Here is a 20,382-nt window from a genome sequence, read left to right on the forward strand (position 1 = left end):
CTTATTTATAGGAACCGATAGCCATATTCTTCTAATCCCTTCCTCTGGTTTTTTGTAGTACACTACGCTTCTTTCGTTGAGTCCAATAACTAAAGCTAGAACAGATTGATGCAGATGCATATTGAGTTTGGATGATTCGTATTGTGTTGCGTTCGTCTTATTTTGTAGCGAAGCCTTTCTCGAGGCTGCTAGCTTCAGTATGTTTTAAGTCTGGAATATTCTTACTATTTTACTTAGGTGTAATTGAATATTTGTATGTTTTATCAACTAACTGGAAATACAATGACTTATGTATCGGATATAATGATTGCTTAAATCAATTCCAAAATCGCATTATTTCAATTTTTACAAGGGCAGTTTATTTATAATTCTCATCGGATTTTATATTGCTATCTGGCTAAAAGAATTAGGTGTTAAGTAGTGAATGTTTCTTTCTTACAATCAGTATTATTCATTGGAATTATTATCCTTGGGAGATTTCTGAGGATCATTCTAGTGAGTTGGTTGCTGGCTATACAGCATTGCCACGTATGCAATTTAGGTCACTTCCTTCAACACCTTACTGGCTTTGTAAAGAGTTTATGTTTTGCACATTGTTATGATTCATTTTCAAAATTAGTATAGATGATATTGGCTTAAAGGGTTTAATAGTTCATGCTAGATGATTTGTATTCACGGTATCGAAGGTTCCGTAGTCACTGGTTTTATGGATTATTGCAGCAATGCGTTTAGCTCTGTATTGTATCGATTATATATCTATTGTATTATAGTCTTATCTGTTTCTAAAGCTATATGGTGTAGCTTATATGTTGCCTATAATGCATCTCTAAACTACGCGTTCACGAATGGCATTGTCAAGTGTTATATACTGGTTGAATATAACGAGTGCTAGTCAATTATAGTAAATGACAATATTATAGTTTTGGGTAGTGCGTAGATCTCGTAATATGGTTTTACACTCGGATTAATGATTCTTGTTGTTATATACTAACTAGGGGCATTTTGGATAGTTAAGCGGTTCTTCGAATGATCTGGTTTTTTTTTGTGCAATTGGTATTTTTTTGTTTTATTGTGAAATTACGAACAAAATTGGTTTCCAAAAGGCAACCTCAAACATTATACCGAAAATTCATGTTGGTATGGTGGCAGAGTTGTCCCGTAAAAACTTGAAAAGAAAATCCACTTAAGACCTATTTGAAGATAGAGATTTCACAACTTCAAAATATAATTATAAGAATAATTTAAGAAACAAAATTATTACATTGGATTGAATTTTTTGGCATAAGAATGAACATGAAAGCTCATTATAATATGGGCTGAAAAATTTCTATTCAGAGGAATATTATAATGAGCTATTATGTTCATTCTTAGGTCAGACATGGAATCCATTGCGTTTTTTTGCCATGTACTTTCATACAAAAAATTGTAAAGCTCATCTGAGACATCAAAGTAGAATCTTGATCGAGATTTCATGGAATGCCGAATCTTTTAGTATATTATGCTGGTTTAAATTTATGAGATTAGTCAATAAATCGTGGCATCTCATTTATGAATTGTTGTATGTAAAGTTTTCGAAAGTGCAGTTTAACCTCAAAATCAGTGTCAATTGCGGTGTGCTTTATTTATATTGCTTTCTATATACTTAGCTGTACTAATCAAGCTTTTGGTAAGCGTATTCTGCTCAAAGGGAGTTTTCAAATGACTTTCCTTGTCATTTAAGATTTTCGCTCTTCCCCTACATCCACCCATAGTGGGTGCGGAAATTGCCCACCCTAGATCGTTATTTAGACATTCCGATATTTTTGGGTTAGGCTGTATAATAACTCGACATTACAAAATCGAATCTGTAATATCTTATCGATGCTACTGAACAAAACAGCGGCATTTTGAAGACGGGGATGCACCGCCTTAGCATGAAATGAACTTTATTGCATTGAACAGCAACTTTATTATTCTGAATATGTATTCTTTCAAATAAATAATACAGCCTGGATCACGTTAGCGCTTACCGTGGCATTTGCCAACTGTTGTTCGTGTATATTTGTCAATTAATACCATACGTACTATTTTGTTTTCCTCTTTTCTTAGCAGTATTAATGTAGCTTTGGCTTACAAAAGGAGGACACGAATTCGGGGTGATCAGTTTTCTTCATTCAATTTTATGAGACTTGTACTTTTTTCTGACCAATAGGCAATGGTTCGCGCAAAATCACGTAATTAACCTTCATCGTATCAGTATTTTGTACGCATGTACCATTATCTAAATGTAAGCGGTAATTTCCAACTTGGGCGGCACCTCTTACTATCAATCAGTAGATCTTCTGGAACGTGTTTTCCAAAAATATCCGTTTTTTTTTCTCTTTTTTGATATACACAAAAGCTAGCAGTTTATCCATGAAAAACTCATATTTTGAGAAGGGGCTGGAAATGGGATCAAGCAAAGCTATAATTGATTTTCTGAAGCATAGGTAACATTTCTTGTTGTCGCGTGGCGTAATTTCTTCACTTTGTTGATGTATCCAGTTCTAAAAATGTTCCAGTCACAACACTATCTTTCACTAGAATTGATTCATAGAATGCAAATATTAGAAGGAAGTCATTTATTTCCAATGTACTGTAACTGCTATCCCAGCCGTAAAAAAGGTGATTTCCAAAGGTCTAAACCACATCTTGTGATATCAACAGACATTTTGTATAACACTTAGAATATTTTTAGGTCGACAAAAACCAATCAAATGATTATAAAATTCTGTTTTTGTGTTCTATTCATTCAAGTGGTCCTGGAATGCAAAAAATAGAGTACATTGACTTGCTTATTGCATCATTAGTTTTGAAGCTAAATGCAGTTGGTAATAATTCGCAAATTGTTTTTGAAATAGCAACTAAATTTCGCACAAATCCATCCTAAACAACATCGATATGAACTTCGTAATTTTAACATAACCAAGTATTGAAAAAAATGGATATTTCGTAGCTTCAGACTATTTATCAGTCATGTGGCAAACTCTCAAGTGTAAAAGCTTAAATGTAGCAGAGTATACCGATTTTGCAACTGTGACCCTCAGAAACTAGTTCTAAAGTGGCCAAATTTTGTTTTAATGTTTCATCACTTTCACGTTTACGAACTTTAACCTTGCCCAATATAAACTTCTAACAACATGTTGAGAATTTAAAAGGCTTATCTTTAAATTGTGAAGTATATGCAAAGATTTCAAAATAATCCATCAATACCAATAAAAGGAAAAATTCTTCGGCTATGTTAAAACAAGTTGTAGATCTTTTACTGAAAACCAGTCTGCTTAATGTTTTGAGAATTGAAGCTTCAATTGCTCCTTACTGAATTTTGCCTGTCAAATTGAATAAAAAGTATCATTAGTTTAAACTCAGTTCATGAAGCCCCGAAAAGTTGCGGAAACCTATCTTTAGTTCAATTATTTAAAATTCAGATTTTTGGAATAAGCATTATCAATCAATATTGGACTGATAGCTGTATCTGATTTTTAATTTGGGCATATTGTATATTTTCAAGTTTGCGAGTTGCTGAAACCATTTACTGCGGGCAAGAAGACTGGATATCAGTTTGCCGATGCATGCTGACAGACAAGTCACGTCGTTATGAAGTATGGGAATGGCTGGACTGTTTGCCATTAGACTCACTGCAAGCAGTTGTTACCGCACATGCTGCTGAGTTGGTGACAGTTGATGCAGCTCGAACAGCAGTGCTCATAAGTAATCGAATGCCAAACAGTTTAGATAACATTCTTCAAAAAATGAATGAAGATCCGAAGTTAGAGTACGCTTTGCTCGGAGCCTTGTATCAATTAATTCAGTATGGAGAAGAGGATATAAAAATGGAATTAACCACAGAAATACTTGAAAAGTACTTGAAATTAATGTGTAATTTAGAACCGGAGCGTGTAAGTATTTCAAAAGTAATTAGCAATTTATGTTTAAAAAAATGTTCCCTCTATCCTTTGGCATTTATCGACTTCATGGGTATATTTTAAATTGAACAAAATGTGTTCTTTGAAGATCATGTATATACTCGTATATAGTATAGATTCGTGAACACAAATTCATTTATATGAAAGAGATTTGTCAGGGAAGGTCAGTTAAGAAACAAAATGCCCAATTGCATTTTATTGTGATTAAGCGACGTTTCGGCGGGCCCTGCCTGCCTTCATCAGGCTGCTTTATTTCATTGAAGAAACAAAAAACAGAAACAAAATAAAATAAACAAAAAATATATAAAAATATATCCAAGCACTAACTATTTCGTTACTAATCTTACGGCGGTTCAACCGCGTGTTTAATTGAGGTTATGTTAATATTGCACATACATTTTATGCTAAAAATAATGTATCTATGCCTGGTCGTGGCGGAAATTATGAGTTACGTGAAATAAATGCCAAATATTGTTGAGAAAATTAAATTTACAATTATGCTAAATGTTAAACTTACTTAATAGAGACATTCTTAGACTTGAGATGTTATAGATTAGGCAATCGAGAAGGAAGTGATCTTTCATGTCACAGTTAAAGATGGCTGACCATTTACAATCTTTGATTATAGTAGTATGTTACAAATTATATGTTGAATTTATAAGTGGGAATTTAGTTTGAATTTGAAAATTACATTTAACTTTAAATGATATCAGAATAAAGATGGCTTAAATATTGAATGTCCGTTCTCTTATTGACAGTACTGTTTTTGGAGATTTGAATCATTTCTTACATTAATCGGTTTATGACAATGGTCTTCTTTGTCAATAATTCTGACATCGACAAAATCAAATGTGTGCCTATCAGGATAACCGTTATTTACCAATGTGTCTGAAATTGATTTTAACACAGTTAACAAACGTTCAGATGTAGATGGTTTAAGTAATGTATATGCTTCTCTTTTCTAAATTAAGAGATATTTTGTACCACTTCGAAAACTCGCGCCAGAACTAATCGATTGTAAGGTATCGACCATTCGACAAATTTCATGTATCACTCTTTCAAATATTGGCACTTCTCCGCTAAGCATCTAACCAACAACAACTCAAGCGCAAATGGAAGTCATATTTTCGTAAATTTTACAAAATATCTTTTGATATTCTTGATTTAATAATAGCTTCAATATCGAATATATCGTATAACTTAAATGCACTTGATTTTTTGTCAAAAATGTTCGTACTTTGTACTATAAGCCGGAATGCTATAACTACCTTGTTGTAAATACAACGTTGAATATTTATTTTCCTCAAGTTAATAATAACTTTACACATTGTTATATATTGTTCCCACTAAAGAAAAAATTTAATATGAAAATTGCAAGTGTATAATTTTTGATTTACGAGCTCTGAAGAAGGTAGATCTTTGCCTCGACCGAAACGTTAGCAAAATAAATAAATAATTGATCGTTCACACCTATGAGGTTTCTCCTTTCTCTCTCTATTAAGTAAGTTTAACATTTAGCATAATTGTAAATTTAATTTTCTCAACAATGTTTGGCATTTATTTCACCTAACTCATAATTTCCGCCACGACCAGGCATAGATACATTATTTTTAGCATAAAATGTATGTGCAATATTAACATAACCTCAATTAAGCACGCGGTTGAACCGCCGTAAGATTAGTAACGAAATAGTTAGTGCTTGAATATATTTTTATATATTTTTAGATCATCTTATTTTGTTTCTGTTTTTTGTTTCTTCTATGAAAAAAAGAAGCCTGATGGTAGGCAGGGCCCGCCGAAACGTTGCTTAATCACAGTAAAGTGCAATTGGGCATTTTGTTTCTTAACTGATCTTCCTCGACGAATCTCTTACATTAAGGTCATGTAGTACTCCTTCCTTTATCCACGAAGCAACCTCACTCTTTTTCTTCCTATATTAAATAAACAAACGAACGAAAAGGGTTCAAATTTCGACAGTCAATCGTTCCTTTGTAGCGAAATTCACGAAAATTACTCACATCCCGAAAAACGTCAGAAAAATGTATGGTTTGTTGACACGCGTTACTATTTCCACATTTCCCGCATTTCAGGGGCCAGAAAATGCATAGCTGAAATACTTTGCGCACTTCCGGAAAGATTCAGGAATAAAATGAGCCATCGTGAGACTGTTTTCGTGCAATATCGAGGTCGCTAGACAAGAATTATAGTCCAGGAAATATAATCCAAAGAGGGCCATTTCGCGTCATTTTCTTGGGGCCAGCTGATTTTTTTGGTGTGGAAAGTAAAAATGGTGTACATGAACATGTATCTTCCCGTTCTCTAAAATCGCGTGGAAACATTGTTTGAAAAACGATCAAAACTAGGGTTTTAACGTTTCGTGCGTATATATTTTTTCCTTTCGATTATACAGAACAAAAGTTCTATCCTTTTTTTTCGACTTTGAAAGGTCTACAAAATTAGACATCGCGAGTTGAAAAATATTGATTAGATCAAAAGTTATTGGCAAAAAACCACTGATCACGTCGTTTTAAATACTTAATAATAATTTCTTTTTTTTTAAATTTATTACGTTAAGAGTAAATATGTATACATCTTTTAGCAAGAGGTGCCAAGGGCAATACATAAAGTTGAACAGGAATAACTAGTAGTTAAATAGATTAAAGCATTAAACCAGAAAGAGCAGAAAAGGTATGTTACATATAAATGAGAGTCGACTGTTGACGGTGAGTGGAACGTTGTGTTGGAGGTCTTAGGACAAGTTTTAGTGTTGTAGGGACCAGTTACGAAGCAGGATACATTTTCTTGTATAATTATACACAGCAAAGATGGTAGTTCGTTTAAAGCACAGAGAAGTGTGATTACGATAGTGTTAGTAGTGAGTAGCTGATTGAGATAGTGGTTCCTGTATTGTGTGAAGAGCGGACATCTCATCAGAAAATGTTCAATATTATCTCGTTCATGCATGTTGCATGGTGGACACTCGTTGGCTGGATCAAGTTTGCAAGATGAGTTTGATAAAGACAGGTAGCATATAAACTTATTGGCAAGTCTCAGCTGGGCAAAGATACGCTTGATCGAGATTGAGTATCTTGCTTGAAAATAGACCGGTACATGGTCTTGTGTTGTTCTTGGGAGTACTAGTTGCGCAGAGGCAGATTGCTTGTATGACTCAAAGTCTTTATTTCTTAGGATGTCCCTGTATCTAGAGAAGATTTTATCAGTCTTGGATTCCCACAGGTCAGCGTCCAGATTATTAACTAGATCAGTTTGATCACATTCCGTTGGGAACTCTCTAAGTTGGAATGCCCAGTTTATTTTTGAGACGTGTTGTGTACCCGTCGCCAGGTTAAAGGTCCTGCGTAGGCATATTTTGACCAGAGTGGAATTTTCAGAGCGTAGTTTCTTAATGCACCAGGTGCAGAGTAGCTTCATGGCTTTCCATGCCACAGGAGTTAAATTAAACTCTAGTCTAATTGCCCAGTCGGCTGTGTTGCGTGGTAAGTGCAATAGCTTCTTGTAAAAAAAGCATTGGGCAGCTTGCAGTGAGTTACGATATCGTAGTCCCCATGCAGGGAATGCGCAGAGAAGTACCGAGGCAACTAGACTTTCAAAAAGCTTATTATAGGCATCCCAAGAGTCACACCTCGCTTTGGACAAAATCGAGATGGCAAGACCTGTGACACTTTTTGCTTTGAGTAATGCTGAGCTAAGCGCTGCGAGTCCAAGGGAGGAAGCAGAGATTTTTACACCCAGAAAGTCTATCTTGTTTACTGTATGCAGGAGGATTCCGTTATAAAATCTGAAGGTTTCAGGCAGTACCTTGGGCCTTCCAGCTGCCTTATAGATCATGATGCTAGTTTTACTACGGTTCAGTTCGAGGCCTTTGTTTGTGCAGTACTCATGCAGTGTTTTTAGCTTCCTGAAGAGGTCTACTCGAGGGTGGGCAAAGATGGATATGTCATCTGCGTACAGCAGAATAATCAAATCATTTAAACCATCAATAATAATACCAATTGGTCCACGATTTCGGAAGAACTCTTCGAAGTCCCATAGAAAGAAGATGAAGAGATCAGTGCTCATTGATTCTCCTTGTGCGACTCCTCTGATTACATCAAACTTATCCGAGAGCTCGCCATTTGTTTTGACCTGAAAAGATGCTGTTTCGTACAGAGATATCAGTAAGTTAATAAATTTGCTGCTCACATTTTTTTCCTGCATCTTTTGCCAGAGACGAGGGTGTGGGACAAAGCCAAAAGCTCTTTTAAAATCTACCGATATACCAAAAATTTCACACCCGTCGTTGTGCCTCAATTGTAACTGAAGCGCAGTTTGCAGAATATAAACAGCATCCGTGCAGCTTCGCCCTTTTCTAAGTCCCATTGGGATTCTGAGAGAATTTTTTCAGAGTTCATCCACCTCACGAATCTTTTCTTCAGGATCAGAGTGAATATCTTAGTCACAGCATTGACTAGGGCTGTGCCACGGTAGTTGGCTGGATCAGTTTTGTCCCCTTTTTTGACAATCATAGTCATCAGCGCATTGGCCCAGTTGCTGGGGACAGTTTCTTCTTCAAGTATTCTGTTAAATAAGACATTTAAAACATTCTTCCATGGTCCTGTGAGATTTTAGAATAACTCATTTGTGAGTAAGTCAGGCTGCTTTGGCATGTTTCAAGGAGGAGAGCACCTCTTCTAGTTCTTCATACGAGATTTCGGAGTCAAGTAGATCGTCCTGAAGTGTGGGTAGTCGGAAGTATATACTGAGTCTGGGCTGGTAGATATTGGCGTAAAAAGCATTTCAACTGCTGGTTGGTATAATTGCACACCAGTTTCCCTTGAAGGTGTATTTTCTCACCGCTGCCCAGAAACTGGTCGGATTTGATAAGATGGAGAAGGCATCTTTGATATCTTGTTGATAAGATTTTTTCCTTTGAGCACAGATGTCCCTGTAGGTCTTTTTACAATTTGCCACAGTTCTTTTGCTATTGGGTGAAAAGAGACTGGCCTTATAAGTACGTAGGGCCTTACGGAGATTGTAGATTGATGATGCTGGGGATTTCTTCTGTATGTAGTTGTTGCTGGTATTCATTTTTGCAATTATTTGTCCATTTAATTCTGGTGACTGGTTTGGCAGGAGGGATTGGGGTGGTATCATCGTGGTTATTCCCGAAGATGTTGAGCGAAAGACACACTGGTCTATGATCGGACAGGGTGGGTTCCATGAGAACTTCAAGGTCCAAGATATGTAGTAGACAGGTGGCATCCACCCATATCAGGTCGATAATTGATGTGCCTCTTTCATCGAATGTTGGCTGAGCTGGAGAGTCTCTTATTGATCTTCCGTTGATGAGAACAAAGTTGTTATCAGCCATGAATTAAATCAGTTTTCTGCCTCTTTCGCAGATAGTATTGTCAGTGGTGCCCATGCATGTGTTGAGTGTAAGACCTTCAAATATTTCTTCACGCCAAATGTCGACATGTCCTACTTTGGCGTTCATGTCACCTCCAAGGACGAGTATATCGTAGTGCTGCTGTACTTTTAAGTGGTCCAGGGTATCCTGCAACAGATCTAGTAAGTACTGTGAATCTAGACATTTCCTGAAGTATACAGACCCGATTATCATAGTTGTATCGTCATCTTTAACCTTATTGAATATCCACCATGAGGTTTCGTCCAGAACTTCTGACGAGAGTTGGTTGTTAACAGCTGTTAGAAGACCTCCACTTGGTCTGCCCACGTCATGGTCTCTCGTAGCATTTGTACAGTACATCTGGTGGTTTGGTAGATATACGGGAGTGATTTTTTGAGAGCACCAGGTTTCACAAACTGCAATTACTTCGTGGCTTATAATAAGTAGGCGTAGAGCAAGATTAGACATTCCATGGGCGTTCCAGAAGGTAATTCTCATCGTCTTATTGCTCTTACCGGTATAATTTAATTTTTTTGCGGGGGAGAAGTAATCTCCATAGCCATGCTGATATTGCGATGACTCATTACGTTGGTATTTTTATCATGGGCGACGAGCTTGTTGTCAGTACAGCTCCATCTGTAAGCTGTGCCGTCTACCGTTAGGGTATCCTGTCTTCTCGTTACTTTTTTACCTTCTTTTTCGAGTTATTTTTTTGCATTTCTGAGCTGCCAATCTTCCTGAGACTCTTTAGCTGTGCAATCAGGTTCAATGAAGACTTTTGTACCGGCCAGTTTGTCTTTTTCATTTCTCATCACCGTAGCTTTTTCATCGTAACTTCTCCAGTCCACAATGACACGTTTGGCGAAAATTTTAATCAAGTCAGAATTGGACTAAACATTGAATTTTGCTTTCAAAAAGTTTTGTACAAAGAAGGCTTGGTTCGTTTCTGGTAGCTTAAGACCTGCGATTGAGATATTATTTCTCTTGCGCTCCTTCTCAAGATACTCCAGTTTCTGGGCTATTTTTTCAAGCTTCTTATTCATCAGAGCTTCGTTGTCCATTGGAAGCACCTTGGTCCGGGCCTCCAATGTAGATGCCAGTTCCTGAAGACGATCGAACTGTGAATTTTTAACCGAGTCAGACTCCAGAGCAGAGATACTAGCATCATGACTATTTCTCGACTGTTGAAACACCTCTTTTAGCTTGTGTAACTTATCAGAAATTCCAGCGCAGGCGTCTGTGAAGGCCACAGAGTTTTGTTCAATCTTCTCGGTAAGTTCTTTGTGTTTGAGGTCTTGCTCTGATCTAAGACCTTGAATTTCCACCAGGATCCTATCCATGCCAGCGTCTTCTTCTTCCCCGGTGAGCACTAGTTGAGGGGTTGTACAAACACTTGACAGGATCTTAGCCGGTCTAGCTTCTGACTCGTTTTCATGTGAGTCTTCCGGCTCACACTTTCTTTTGGACTCAATAAAGTTGAGAATGGAAGGACAGGAAGATGACCTAGTAGAAAACAGGCGCTCGATGCTTGGTGGACACCCTCGTCTAGTTGGTTCGTTTGGATTTCGCGGGGTGGTAATAGCAGATATCTTCAACTTTGGCGGCTTGATTAGTGGTTCTGGGGGTTCTTGGTTGCCCTCAGAGATGTCGCTACTTGGCATTAGGCGAGCAAATGAGGTTTGTCACCATGCGGGATAATACTTTAACCTAGAATATTTTTAGCTAGATAAAAACTAAGCAATTACTTTTAAATACCATTTGTAACGCTAAAGTTTATATCTTTAGCGCTTCTCGTTGTTTAAACACACTAAATGGTCCTTCAGTACACTCAGTATTATAGCTTATGGTTAGTTTTACTTGTATAAAAGACGAGCACTTTCTAGGTACGTCCGCACACCATCGCAGACCCGGCAGCATTGTGCTCTGACGAGACGAATTTCTTAACATACACAAATACAGGTACACGAAAACAAATTCGAACTTACAGGTGATGAGAGAAATCAAAGACAACAGAGTCAGGGCGGCTAGGTGGTCTAGTGGAGTAAGGCTCCGGCTAAGCAGGTCTAGATGCCAGGTTCGATTCCTAGCTCCATCGTGAATTTTTCGAAATCACCAAAATTTCCGAATTTACATTCTATAGCATTTTTCTTCTCGCAAATATAGATATGTGTATTTTCATATCATTGACAGACGGCCTTGTCCTTCTTACGTGGCTTTTCATCAAAAGTTAGAATATAAAATGTGAACATGTCACCTACACACTCATATTCTATAATTGTGCTCTGAAGAGACGAATTTCTTAACACTTAATAATAATATACGCCGTTAGTTACAAAATCGAACTCACAGCTTATTTCACTCTTTTTGTAACATTTTATTACGGATATGAAAAAAGTACGACAAAAGCTTTAATTTGAAGAAACGTTTATTGCGATTCATTGGAAAACAACGGAATCAGAGGCTGTCAAAGTTGACGGCCTGTTGTTCGACATTTTAAGCGAGTAGCGAAAAACAATTGATGAACATTAGAATACAGAGCACTTTCATTGTGCAAAATATTAAGTGTTTGGAAAAAAGGTAAGTGAGTGAAAAAAATTTTCAAAAGTCGTTATTGAAATAAATATTGACTTCATTATTATGTATTTAAAACGATGCGGTTAGTGATTTTTTGCCAATAACTTCTGATTTAATTAATATGTTTCAACACGTGACGTCTAGTTTTGTGAGCCTTTCAAATACGAAAAAAAAGTATTGAACTTTTATTTTGTAGAATCGAGAGGAAAAAACATATACGCGAAAACCGTTAACATTATCGTTTTGATCGATTCTGAAACATTGTTCTCACGCGATTTCAGAGGGTGGGATGCCATATGTCCATGTACACCATTTTTACTACCCATGTCAAAAAAATTAGCTTGCCCCAAGAAAATAACGCACATGTCCCTGGATTAATCAAAAATTACAATAATTTCGTAAATAAAAGATGTTCTCACGATCAGCTGGGCGTACGGCCGAGCGTGCCTTGGTTGGAAATTTGAACCTCTTCGGTCCGTTTGTTTATCTAATATGGGAAGAAAAAGGGTGAGTTTACTCACTTGGTAAAGGTAGGGGTACTTCATCACCCGAAGAAATATTGAACCTGAGTTTTCCCAAGAGCTTGCGGAAAATTTTGTCCAAATTAGGTTTCCATCTTCCATCATTTCGAGATACTCATCTCCTCTGATTGTTCATTGCTATTCAACGCTGTTTTATTCACTTTTATGTTTATTTCACGAGTTTCCAATTTCTTGTATACCTAGTGTTTTGTTGAATTCCTTGAATAATCTTTCCGAGCAACGAATTGAAAGTGCACGTGCTGCTTGAATTTTCGTTACGTTTTTTTAGCATTTTCTGTTGTTCATTTATACTGCTGAGTGAGGGTGGTTTCCGCGAATTTAATATTTTTGTTACAATTCGATATAATAATATTTACTTTCAATTTAATGTCTCAATTTGCAATTTCAGCACTTTATGCGATTATCTAATCTGATCTAAACGATTGGATCACCAGTGCCCTACAGTATCAACGATATTAATTTGCCGACAACTGGTCCTTATTCCTATCATATTACGTACAGTGATCATTTTTCGTATAGTTTTAGTGACTGGTCAGGATTTTCTATCTCACACCAAAATGCTACAACTTTTGCGCTTATAGCAGACTAGTGACGAATTTGTCAGTTTAAATAGCAGAATACATATTTGAAGAAAGTATAATTAATTCTATGTAAATTAAACCGGTGAATAGTAATTTTGAAAACGGTACTTTACATTGTAAAGACTATTACGAAATAATAGAAATAGATTGCTTAAATTTATTTTTTAGTGTTCTTCGTTTTAATCAAACGAATGATGATTAATAATTTAACACGTTCACCTTATAATGAAAATATTGACTCAAAATGCCTTTATTTGAGTAGAGAAACACATTTTAAACGGAGATGTTTTGCGCTTTTCTCACAATGTGAGAATAATTGTAGAAAATAAAAAGCAGAAATCGATTTATCAGAAAATTGTACCCCTCTTTCATATACTTGACAATTATTTAAAATGCAGTATATCTTGAGAAAATTGTAAAACACAATTTTTTTTTTTTGTATTTTGTCCTATTTAAAACACAGAATTTTATGAGTACGCTATAATACATATAGCTTGTCATATACTTCCAGGTTGTTCAACATCTCTGTGGACCACACGGTTGTCGGTTGAACGAAGTTCTGAAAATAGTCCAGGATATAAACCATACAGAAGCTATAGCTCTTATGTTAGAAAAATTAGGCAATTATCAAGAAGCATTCGATTTACTACTAGCGGATCTTCAAAGTCTGTTTGAAATGGTAATCAGATTTTTTTTTCTTTAATAACTTGTATCATAACTTTTATCTCACAATTATTTTACAATATGTCGAAATTTTTGCAAATTTCGAATGTTAAACATGGTTTGTGGATGATTGATTGTGACTGAAAGAGAAAAGAAAGTAAAAGAATAGGACGAGGCTTGTTAGTCAGGACGAACGAGAAGCATCAAAGAATACAAGGGATTGACAAAATACGGACAGCGGCTGGAAATAGAATGAAAGCGAGAGATGGAAAGAGTATAAGCGCGCTTGGAGAATAGGAAAGAGTGAGTGTATAAAAGAGTAGAGAATAAAGAAATAAGAGCAGCCACATCTGTCATTACTTACCAGCTCTTCCCACATACCGTGACTTTTCATGTATAGTAAACGGTAGGGATACCAACTCAATACTCGCGCGGCCTAGTCGGATAACGCAAGCTAATCACGCCGTTGAACGAGAGCGGCAGAACGTCTGAGACATACCCCAGTATCCTCGGCCTCCTACGCCAACTTAAATTGAATGAACACTAATTTACTGAAAAATTAATGCATCAATTATTCCAAATTTCGATGTGATATGACAACGAAAGGACCAAAATCGACATTTCTTTGAATTAGATCACTTTGCATATTATATTGTAGTATAATTCATTCACGTATGCTGTTTGAAAATTATTTACATTGCATATACTATGCCTTACCTTACCTTATGTTTTAGCACTGCGGTGGGGATATCAAGAGTAACAAGGCTATTCAAGCAACTTCAGAATTAGCAGCACTATGCAGACGAGCTGCTGGCCATCTGGACTGGATGCCGCTAGTAGAAACAGTGTTACATCCATATACCGAAAACAATATCCAAAAAGGTATGATTAATACTGTGATTTATGCGAGTATGCGCGCTCGGAGTAGGGTATGTACACTGTGTATGTATGTATGGCGTGCGTCCCGCGCAGGATTGTGGCGCGTGAGTGTAACAGCAGTGTACCTGAATCGGCTGTATACGTATGGACTAGGCTATACACTGAACCATAATTATTGTTAATTTAGTGTCTCATCAATACACTTATTAAATCATACTGCTGCGGGTGACAAATTATCTAAACCCATATGTAATCCTCATACTATAAAAATACTCTGGTGTTGGTAGTTCATTTGGCACGGGCGCGGTGACAAATGTCCACGAAATTAAATATAATTATAAACAAAAGAAAGAAATTAATAAAATAAATAGCAACACGAGAAAATGCTAAATACTTCAAATAAAGTATTTGTGTTGGATGCCAGGCACTAAGTGCCAACGAGATTGAGTTAACTCGGCAAATACAATATCACTGAAAATTAAAATTGATGAAGACAAGTACCTTAGCAGGGCAATATGCTCAGCCGTCAGTGTTTAGTGTAGGGAAACGTGGGGGTGGGAAATAAAAAAGTTACACAAGGAGCCGCTGAAAGCCGCGGGAAAAGTGGGGATAGACAAATAAAATACAACAAGGTTTAACTCTGATTGGTCACACTTCGGTAGAATCGCATAACGATCATATAGGATGAAATTCTCCCTAGCTCGAACAAACCTGATATAATGCTTCCTCAATGAGTACTAAAGATTACAAAAAAAAGATTCAGGTATTATTTAAGTATCGAAGAAAAAGCTCTCTTATTTTTCCTATCCAAAATTGATTGTTTACGTCATAGAGTTTAAATATAAGGAGAACGACCGTAATTTATAAGAAACGGCTGATGTAGCAAGATCTTTCTACACTAGAGGCGCTGGAGTTGCTAATATCAGGTTTTTTACGTTTAAGAAGGGGAAAATGGAGGAATGTTGGGAAAAGTGGGAAAATGGAGGAATGCCGGGAAAAGTGGGAAAACTAATAATAACAAACGAACGCCATTAACACGATATTAACGTCACCAGAGTTACCCTAGTGGACATTATGAGAAAATGATCTGTCTCCTTTTTTCTGGCCGCAAATAAAGCCAAAACGCCTATGTCGATCGTTCTCCTTATATCTAGGCTCATGGTTTAAATGTTGTATAACATCGGCAAAGTTAATGTACTAAGGGACTCTACGAGGAGTTTGAAAAATGCTTGTGCTGATATACACCCCAAGTTACCAGTTAGGGTTAAATTAAATGAAATTACAGTAAGGTAATTACATGGCAGATTATTATAATGAAATCCAGACAAAATAAATGAGAAAACTAAAATAATACCGACACTGTTTATATCGCCAATGTTAAAATTAAGATTCACACGACTAACGCCGTGAGAATTCGAATAATGCAATAAAACAAAAACTCAAAAGTTTCTAGAATATCACAAAGCTGGATAAACGAGACTTAGATCATTACTTCAAATATAAAACAGAATAATACAATTACACAAGATGGTGCCACCAGATGGACGCGATACGAATACATAGACGAATGGCACGATACACGCGTACTTTAAATTGTGGCAGAGTTAGTTTTCTAGGGGATTTAAATCCCGAAAAAACACAGATTGATTGGTTTCAAGACCGGGATTGACCTGGAGTACCGTTTTTTCTCATTTTTCGCAAATTGCAGTACCAAATGAGAGATACTGTTTCCACAAGTATCAGTCCTACAATTAAACAGTTCTACAAGTTCGTTTCTATGAGTGCTTCGGTTTGCTTCGAAAGGTTCATTTCAACCAGTGGCGATCCTATAAGTTCTTTTCTACAAGTGACGATCAAATAATTTTAATTATATTAAATTAAAATGTACGAAATTGATAATTAAGTGTATGAGAAACGAACTTGTAGGATCGCCACTTGTAGGAACGAACTTGAAAAATCAGCACTTGTAGAAACGAACTTATAGGACCGCCACTTGTAGAAACGAACTTGTAGGACCGCAGCTTATAGATACGAATCTTTCGAAGTGAATCGAGAGAAACAGACTTGTAGGATCGCCACTTGCAGAAATAACTTTGTAGAACTGTTAATTTTTAGAAACGATATCCTCTTCAGAACACTGTCAAGTTACTTGGTTGCTAAAGAATTGAAGTCTTATGTGCAAGCAGATTCGTAGCTAGAATCAAGTAGTGCATGGGATTCTTCTAGCACGAAAGCGTGCAAATTAATATTGCGTAATCGGTGCCTTCATTGTATAACTTCACCTTCTTGCTTAGGCACATGTGTAGGTAGTGTGAGATATTGTTTATACGATCATCAGTGACGACAAAACCAAATACTCACCATAGTAGATTTAGTTCGGTACTTATAATTTTGCATATAAAGGTGACGGTAAGGGGCATAAGCAGACCCAATACAACGATGTATTTGTTTCTATCCCTACCCGAGTTTTGAAAATGCAATTTACGTATTATTCATTGTTTTATTAATATATTTTTCCAGGTGAATCGCTACAAGGCAAGTTGCTTCGAATCGTGCTAGAGTCATTGAGCGGCACCACAACCCTGTCCACAGTATTAGAACAAATTTTAAAACATCCTCTAGCTACTGGTGGGACAATTGGTGATATAAGAGAATTATTAACTGGCGTTTTGACACACTCTTGTTACGATCAAACACTAGTCGAAGCAAGTGCAAGATTAGTAAGCATGGAACTGCATGAAGCTCTTAAAAAATCTCTCAGGTAAGACAAAAACCGTTGTTTCTGACAATTCGCATTCCAAAGATATACAAACAATTAGTAAACTATACGCATAAGGAATAATCCAACTAAATTCGTCAGTAAAGTCGGGAGGACTTCAGTTCACTTTCTTTTTTTCAGTACTATACAAAACAAATTATTGTTACATTAAAAACGGCTTTTTTGGCATCGTACACTAATTAGGTTATCTATTAAATACTACCTAAACTTCATAATTCTAAAATCTCTGTCTATATCCAGGGATGCGGGCAAAGCGTTTCAAAATGTGTGCTTATATTGCCCAGTGTGTCGGCGAGGACTTTCACAATGCACAGATTATGCAGTAGTGTTTAGATGTGGGCATGGATACCATATATCTTGCATAGGAGATTCTAAAGTATGCTACCAGTGCTTGCGGACTAAGGGCTGGGCACCAACAGTGACCAATTCACTTCCAACAACTAAAAGACCACCGGTGAGTCCTTGGATGCGATCCTTATGATGTACAATTGACATACTCGTACATATGTCTCCTCTTAGAAAAGATCGTGTCACATGGAATTTCTAAATATCATTGGCTTGAAGCTCCTTTTCCGCAGATTTGATTCCTTGAATTTGTTTCAGTTTGATACATTGAATATCGACTTCGATGAACGAAATAAGTATCATTACTGTTTCGTGAAACCGAATGGGTGTATAAAGTAGCATGGGAACATTTTATTTCTACTAGTATCAATGCACGCTTTTGGGTTTTAATTTTTTTCTTTTAGTGAATTATAAAACAACTATATGAACGTGCATCATATTAAAATGGTTAACCGGATAGAGTTACCCTTTATTCAATTGAAAGTAATGATAATACATGCTCATCCAGTTTGGCCATAAGAACTATGATTAAAGATGATGAGGTGTGCTCCTCTGACAGGTGCATTTTCATCCTATTCTGCGCAGACCATATTTGGCGGTTAACCCCACTGAACGCTAATATAACTGGAAGGCTCGCTGCAATGGTAAGGGATAGGACTGACTTTCAGCCGAGTGAGAGGTATCAAATAAGACCAGTCTCTCACTCGCTCCGTGTACAGTATTCCAAAAAGTTTGTCCCCTTATTTTTACGTACTACATACACATTCTATTTGAATCTCTTTACGAATTCTTGCATTATCTTATGTTTGGTAAAAATTTACCGTTTTTTTTTCATATGATATTGCTTTATTGGATTGAGATTTTGTGATAATTAAATTAGGAAAAATGAAAGTAAGGACCGGTTTGTTTCAAAATACTTACAAACTACCTCAAGTCGAAATACTTGCACAAAGAATGAGACATTACTATCAGGTATAAAAAATTAATTACATTTAGTCACACAGCAACCTCGCACCATTTCTTAACATAATAATTTTTCAAACATAACAATAAAATAAAATCCCCTGTTATTCACAATCACATATTAGAGTTCAGTGTGGTTTAGTCGGACTAGGATATCGCGGTGGGATAACATTTTTGCTTCGACGGTGCAACGCATGCGCAGCACATAATAGAAAGAGACAGGCTGCTACATTTGAGTACATTTGAGCTATCTCTCTCGGCTGACCCCCACCACCGCAGCAAGCATTCCAGTTATATTAGAGTTCAGTGGTTAGCCCAATGGAGGCCATTTTCAAAATATACGACCGTATACATATACCATGTGGAGATGTCTACACTTTGAAATGTGCGCTAAATGAAGTTGAATGTGATTGCTTGAAAATCCAAGATGGCCTTCATTGGGCATGGAATGCGATTGGTTCTTAGAGATGGCTGCGCAAGAACACACCTAACCTTTTTGTATCATGATAAGAACTGTGTAAACAAAATTTGAACATGCATTGTTACACGATTATGTAAGGCATGTGAGAAACATTCAAAGTCAAAGAAAAGCATACGCACGTATAACGCTTGTTCTACGTCAAACTGAACGTTTTTTGATAAAAATTATAATTAAGGATTCCGTTTTTTTTTTTACATTTGCTGACACATTTTACACATAAAAAAATGGAAAACGTGTTTTGCAAAAAATACTTGCGATTCTTTTTAAGAAGATATGCACGGTTGAAAATTGCATGAAATCACAAAAAATATCGTGCGAACATTCAAACTACTATATCGTTGAATCCATTAGTTGTACAATAAAATCCAACAAATCGATTTTTAAGATCTTGAGTCATTCTATGTAGTGGTATATTTCAAATTTGCGTTTGACGTAATTAAATTATTATTCATTTTTTTTATAAATCCCTTAGCATTTTTCATTATCATCTCACCAACTTGAAATGTTTGAAAAAATGTCATCGTGTTCCCACTTTAATTCTAAAAAAAACAGTGATAATTTGAAAATGGAACTCAAACGGACTCTATTTAAAAAAAATTCTTTAAAAGGTCTCGTTGACAATATTAAATACTTTATGATAAGATAAAAGTAAAAAAAAATCAACCACAATAAAGGCAATAAGAAAAATAAATTCGAATAATAATAATAATGCTCAAAAATTATGAATAAATTTTTTAAACAAAACATTGCTTAACAAATTTTTGTTTTTGTTCGTTGATTTTTCTAAAGACACATGAATTTATAAGAATTTTCTAAAAATTTGTTAACCAATGTTCTTTTTCATGAATTTGTTGATAATTTTTGGGCATTTCATACTTATTACTCACTATCTGAATTTTATTTTGGTTCTGCAAGACATCAAAGTGTCCACTGTCTCCGTCGCCGGTGAAGAGTAGCGAGAATTGTGTTTCATTTTGTGATCCGATCCGGTGTGGATGAATTTGTTCTTCGCGATACACGATTAAACATATCTTAAAAATGTCCGCAGCTGCAGCTAATTCTGCTTCTCCCCCGTATATTCCATTTTTATTCATATGTGATTTGTAATCACCAGGTGACCTAATCACAGCACCGTTTGACTCATTACCTGTAATAAAACCCGCAAATGTAGACCAATTGTCCACTATATTTCAAACGATACTCAGTCTCACCTGTGCGTGT

General features: G+C 36.2%; 1 protein-coding gene across 1 annotated transcript in view; it reads left to right on the top strand.

Annotated features, from left to right (window-relative positions):
* Positions 1-20,382, top strand: part of LOC124298847 (vacuolar protein sorting-associated protein 8 homolog) — a 147,489-nt gene that overhangs the window by 119,262 nt on the left and 7,845 nt on the right. Inside the window, exons 10-14 of the mRNA XM_046751388.1 lie at positions 3,530-3,917; positions 13,563-13,730; positions 14,449-14,596; positions 17,114-17,354; positions 17,613-17,826. Coding sequence (XP_046607344.1) covers positions 3,530-3,917; positions 13,563-13,730; positions 14,449-14,596; positions 17,114-17,354; positions 17,613-17,826 — 1,159 coding nt within the window. The remainder of the gene's footprint in view (positions 1-3,529; positions 3,918-13,562; positions 13,731-14,448; positions 14,597-17,113; positions 17,355-17,612; positions 17,827-20,382) is intronic.

The sequence above is a fragment of the Neodiprion virginianus genome, chromosome 1 (assembly GCF_021901495.1).
Source record: "Neodiprion virginianus isolate iyNeoVirg1 chromosome 1, iyNeoVirg1.1, whole genome shotgun sequence".
In the NCBI taxonomy this organism is placed as follows: domain Eukaryota; kingdom Metazoa; phylum Arthropoda; class Insecta; order Hymenoptera; family Diprionidae; genus Neodiprion; species Neodiprion virginianus.